Source organism: Vigna angularis, chromosome 8 (assembly GCF_016808095.1).
Source record: "Vigna angularis cultivar LongXiaoDou No.4 chromosome 8, ASM1680809v1, whole genome shotgun sequence".
Classification (NCBI taxonomy): domain Eukaryota; kingdom Viridiplantae; phylum Streptophyta; class Magnoliopsida; order Fabales; family Fabaceae; genus Vigna; species Vigna angularis.
Window position 1 is genome coordinate 2,785,347 of NC_068977.1, and position 5,170 is coordinate 2,790,516.

General features: G+C 38.0%; 1 protein-coding gene across 1 annotated transcript; it reads right to left on the minus strand.

Annotated features, from left to right (window-relative positions):
• Nucleotides 1-1,008: 1,008 nt before the first annotated feature.
• On the minus strand, nucleotides 1,009-1,341 carry LOC108319489 (uncharacterized). The gene has a single exon (XM_017550652.2). The coding sequence runs from the start codon at nucleotides 1,339-1,341 to the stop codon at nucleotides 1,009-1,011; it is 333 nt and encodes a 110-aa protein (XP_017406141.1).
• Nucleotides 1,342-5,170: the final 3,829 nt, after the last annotated feature.

The following is a 5,170-nucleotide window of genomic DNA, read 5'->3' on the forward strand; positions in this document are numbered from 1 at the left end:
TTAATATTAAAAACCGTCCGTCCGAAATCCTCTCTACATGACCATACGGTCAATTATCAAATATTGTTCCCTTATAGTTGGATGAGATGTTCACCACAACCTAGACTAGTCACCTCCTATCGGTGATCTTATCCGTAGAAACCTGTGATCGTATGACAATAAATTGCACTTACTAAAAACTTTAATTAATAAGATTGGAATTCAACTTACTTCCTCATAAGGTAATTTCTTCTTTTTATGGACGTATTCAGCGCGTCAATTTTGCCATATTTGGTACAGCTAGTTATAGATTCCAAGTACAGTAGTTATAGATTCCAAGTACAAGTTTGACCTAATTATTTAGTTAAAAGTTTTGAAATTATGACAGGATATTTCATTTGGTCCAGATGATATTGACAAAGGAAAATTAATTACTGCATTAAGCTTTTGCAAGCCAATCAAAGAGGACAGTTTAGGTTCGAGATTTTCATGGTATGATTACGTTCATTTACATTTTTTTAATACATAAGCATAAAATATTATAAAAGAATGAATTTTTATATATTTTTTTAAAAAAAAGTAAAAAATAATAATACCAAATAAATATAAAAAATTTATGTGGATCAAATATCATTTCTCATTTTTCATTTCTTATTTCCCCTTTACATAAAATTTGTGTTCCACAGTTAAACAAAGTTACTTTTATATATTTTTTTTATCAAACACCATACATGACATCAATCTAATTTATATAATAAAAAAATTGATATTCTTTGTAATTAAAAATCGTAAAACCATGAATTTTATTCTTTAATTTACTTTAAATGTACTCATAATTAAATTTTCAAGCGTTATATTATGATAAGCAATTACTTACTTGGTAAATATTATTATAACAAGGCAAGTTTGATCACAAGTGTAGTTGGTGGCTTATTTAATTGTTGCTTAATAGTAGTACATGCAACTGGTTTCAGCATATATGAAATTAATTACTGACACACCTAGGCCAAACACATGCTTCTCAAGTTCTTAAAACCCATATAGATTGTTTAAACCATCCTTATCATCTTGTCTTAGATTCCGTCGTACCCCTGCATATGTGGGTGCCATAACCGCGTTAGGATCGTTACTGTGTCCAAGCCCCAGATTGTGACCAAGTTCATGCAAACAAACAGTTTCAAGATCAATGGTTGGTGATATCCCTGTAGTGCTCCACCTTTCATCTGCATCCAAGTGCATTCTTCCATCTTGTGGAGCAAAAGCGTGTGCCAGAACCCCACCTCGCCCATCAAATGGGTTGCCATCCCCGTGGGAGAGACGCTGGAAGCCAGCGACTATGTCAGATACACCATGTTGCAACATAATTCAAGCTCATATGTGCACGTAAGTAGCTGAATAAATATCAGAGAAAATTAGCTTACTGTGTTGGAAGACTTCGTCACTGTTGCTGGTTTTTCGGCTAGTTGTTAGGAGCAATTTTGAGTTTCTGTTTTTAAGTTATTTTTTAACACCACTAACGTAGGATTGTTAGACGTGGTTAGTGGAGAGTGTTAGCCAAGTTTCCTTTATATTTAAATATTGTATTGTTCAGTATTTACAAAAAATAAGAAGACAGTTAAACTCTCTCTCATTATTCTGTCATCAAGCTTTTTGTGATCTTCTTCATCTGGAATTTAAACATTTGGTATCAGAGCTACTATATCCGGGTTCATATCCAGGGAATTGTTGGGTGAGAGGAGAGAGCACTCAAGGGTAAACACGGGTTAGAGAGTGAAAAGGTTGTTCATAATGCAGAACAACAGATCAGGAATCGCCAGTTCACAATTGCCTATTTTTAAAGGCATAAATTATCAGTTCTGGAGCTTGAAAATGAAAACATTATTCAAGTCTCAAGAACTGTGGGGTTTAGTTGAAGAAGGATTTGAAGATGCTCAACCTCCAGAACCTGATCAGCAGTTGAGAGAGAAGAGAAAGAAAGATTCCAAGGCATTGTTTATGATACAACAGGCCTTGGATGATGAAATCTTTCCCAGAATTGCCTCAGCAACCACATCTAAGATGGCGTGGGATACTCTAAAGCAAGAGTATCTAGGTGATAAGAAGGTGATTACAGTGAGGCTGCAATCACTAAGGAGAGAGTTTGAAACAGCTCTATGGTACGACTGTCGCGGTCATACAAATTTTATACAACAAAATTAATGCAGTACAGTGCTAGGAAGTGACTCCTAGATCGTCTCTCAAGGACCAATTTGTGTCAGTTCAGTTTCAGATTTTTTTACGAAGGATGGGGGGTTTAAAGGTTGTTGTGCAGAAAAATTAAATACTGAAAGTAGTAAAATTAATTGACTGTAAAAACAAGATTAAGCAGTAAAATTCCAAAAACGGTAAAAACGAAATTTTAACAGAATTAAAATTGCAAATCTGAAATTCATGAACTGAAAATAATTGCATATAAAATCTTAAATGTGAAAACGGATGTAGTGCATAAATAAAAATCAAATCCAACAACATCACCAAAATTCAATACATGCAAGTGAAAATTAAACCAAATACAAAACCTCCCGCAGAGGGGAGGAGAAAACCCAGGCAGCCAGAACGTAACTCCCTAATTCCTACTCCTAAAATCTAATTCCTTCTACTTCTCTACTGCCATTGCTCTTTTATAGCCAAAATCTGAACTTGAACTTCCTCCCGTGACTTCTCTTTTCAGCTATGCTTTCACGTTGATTTTGTTTTGTCTCCAATTGACATCTTTTCCTTGCACAAATTGCTGAGCAATAGCTTCTTGGCCGTGAGAAAATAGGGTGAGGGCCCCTCCATTTTGCACCTACTCTTGTCTTCTTCTCCAATCAGCCGTAGCACACCATTCATGCTGCTTCCTTTGCTGGACGTTACAACAGCTTCTCCTCATCTCCACTTTGCACGTTGCAGCTTCAATTGGACCAAGACCGTGGAGCTTCACTTCTTTGCTTGCTGGACTTGCTTGCTTTGTGCTTTCACCTTGTTCACATTCCAGCCAATGAATGCACTCCTCTTTTTGTGCAAAACGTTCAAAACCAGTGGCTGCTGCTCTTCTCCTTTCTCTTCATACATCCGTAGCCTCCCCTTCATTTCCTTGTGCACGTCTTCTTCTCCAAGACAAAACCAAAAAGAAAATATTGCACCGTGCTTGATTATTCTTTGTGCGTGGCTGCTGGAATGCAAAACCAAGAGAGACCAAACAGCTGCTTTCTCTTCCAGCACCGTGCACACCAACTCATTCTTCTCTCAACTCAATCACTATGCTTCACTTCTCTTCAAGCTCCTTGCTGCCCTTCAAGTGTGGCTTCTCTTGCTTCACGGTGAACCTCCAAGCTGCTGTTCTCCTTGCTGCCATGTCCGTGAAGCCCTTTCTCCCTAGGTGGCAGCTGGACCGTGATGAGGAGTGCTGCATGGAGAGCGTTTTCTCTGCTTCACGTGCTGCCCCTTTTTCTGTTTGCTGGATGGTCATGTGCACAAGGGATGCCCTTCTTTTAGTGGGCCTTGATGAATGAAGAGTTTAATGGTGCAGCTGCTCTAGCACGTCCCAACTCTCTTCTTGCTTGCAGCTCCAGGAGACCGTGTGCTTATACCATTCCACAACACTCAATTTTCCAATTTAAAATCCAAGAGCTTCTTTGTATGTGGGCCGTGAAAGTGGAGTTGCTTTTTCTTCCATCCATTCAATAAATGAAACCTCTTCATTCACGTAAACTTCAAAAGTGGTGGCCCCCTCTTAGATTCCAACTTAGATGCTTGCCAAATTGAGTTGGCCGTGTGGTGTTGTAGTTGCACTTCACCTTCCATTTCATTTAATATTTATGCCCAGCTTTGTAAAAGAAAAACCTTGTGTGTGGCCCTTTTTCATGTGGGTTCACTTGTTGAATTGTTGGATGGGACAAAGGTGTGAAAGTGGTCCCCTCATCATTTCCCATATATGGTTTCTTGTTTGTCACGTGAATTCTCCATATTGTCTTCAATAATTTTGAGAAACTTACACTTGAAGGTGGTGATCCCTTCTTTCCATTTGCTTAATTTATTAAAGAAACCAAGCCTATTTTGCAATGGCCGTGTGGTGTTTTTCTTCAGCCCATGCGCATCCTTTCTCAAATATTCCCTTCTCAAATTGGTGGCCCCCACTTTCTTATGTGCTTGATTGCAAAAAAAATGAATTGGCCGTGACACCACTTTGTTTCCAGCCAAGAACCAAGAAAACCAAAACCAAGCTTCATTTATTATTAACTTCAACACCCAAAATAAATCAATGCAGTGTAGCTTCTTTCAATTAAATAACACAGTGTGAAAATAAATATTTTTCCAAATGTCCCAAATTGTATTTCCAATATTTTTCCTGCAATTACTAATGCAAATAATTAGCTCAGATGATTCAAATTAATCAAAATTAGAATTTCTGATCGAATTAAGCATAATTCAGAAAAATGGAAAAATATTGGATAATTAAGCACAATTTCCTAATTAATTCTAGTACAATAAACTAAGTGTAGTGAAGAAAATAATGATTCATCACTCTAATGACGGACAAAGAATCTGTCCAAGAATACTTGTCACGTGTATCCACTGTGGTACAACAAATGCGGTCATATGGAGAAACAATGACCAATGAGCATGTGGTTGGAAAAGTTCTAAGAAGTCTTACAAGCAAATATGATCATGTTGTAGCGGCTATTGAAGAGTCAAAGGACATGGCTGATTACACCTTTGATGAACTCATGGGATCCTTGCAAGCTCATGAGGAGAGGCTCAATAGAAATGGTGAGAAGAAGGAAGAGAAGGCATTCCATGTGAAAGGAGAATCCTCAAACAAGGAAAAAAGAGGGCAATTCAGTGGAAGAGGTAGAGGAAGAGCTGGCTCAAGAGGAAGGGGCCGTGGAAGAGGATAGAATAAGGAAGGAAAAGAGCAATCATATAAGGGTCCACTTAAATGTTACTATTGCAAGAAGCCAGGCCACAAAGAAGCTAGCTGTTGGAAAAAGGAAGAGGATGAACAAAAGGAACAAAAGGGTGATCAAAAATCCAATTTTGTGGAGAATGAGCAAAAGTTGTTCTTAGCACAAAGTGCAGCTGGAAATGATGCAGGAGGTGGTGTGTGGTATGTTGACAGTGGGTGCTCCAACCATATGTCAAGTGCCAAGTCTATGTTCAGAGAGCTGAA

Coding starts and splice junctions, on each gene's coding strand:
- LOC108319489 (XM_017550652.2), bottom strand. CDS start 1,341: ATGTTGCAACATGGTGTATCTGACATAGTCGCTGGCTTCCAGCGTCTC.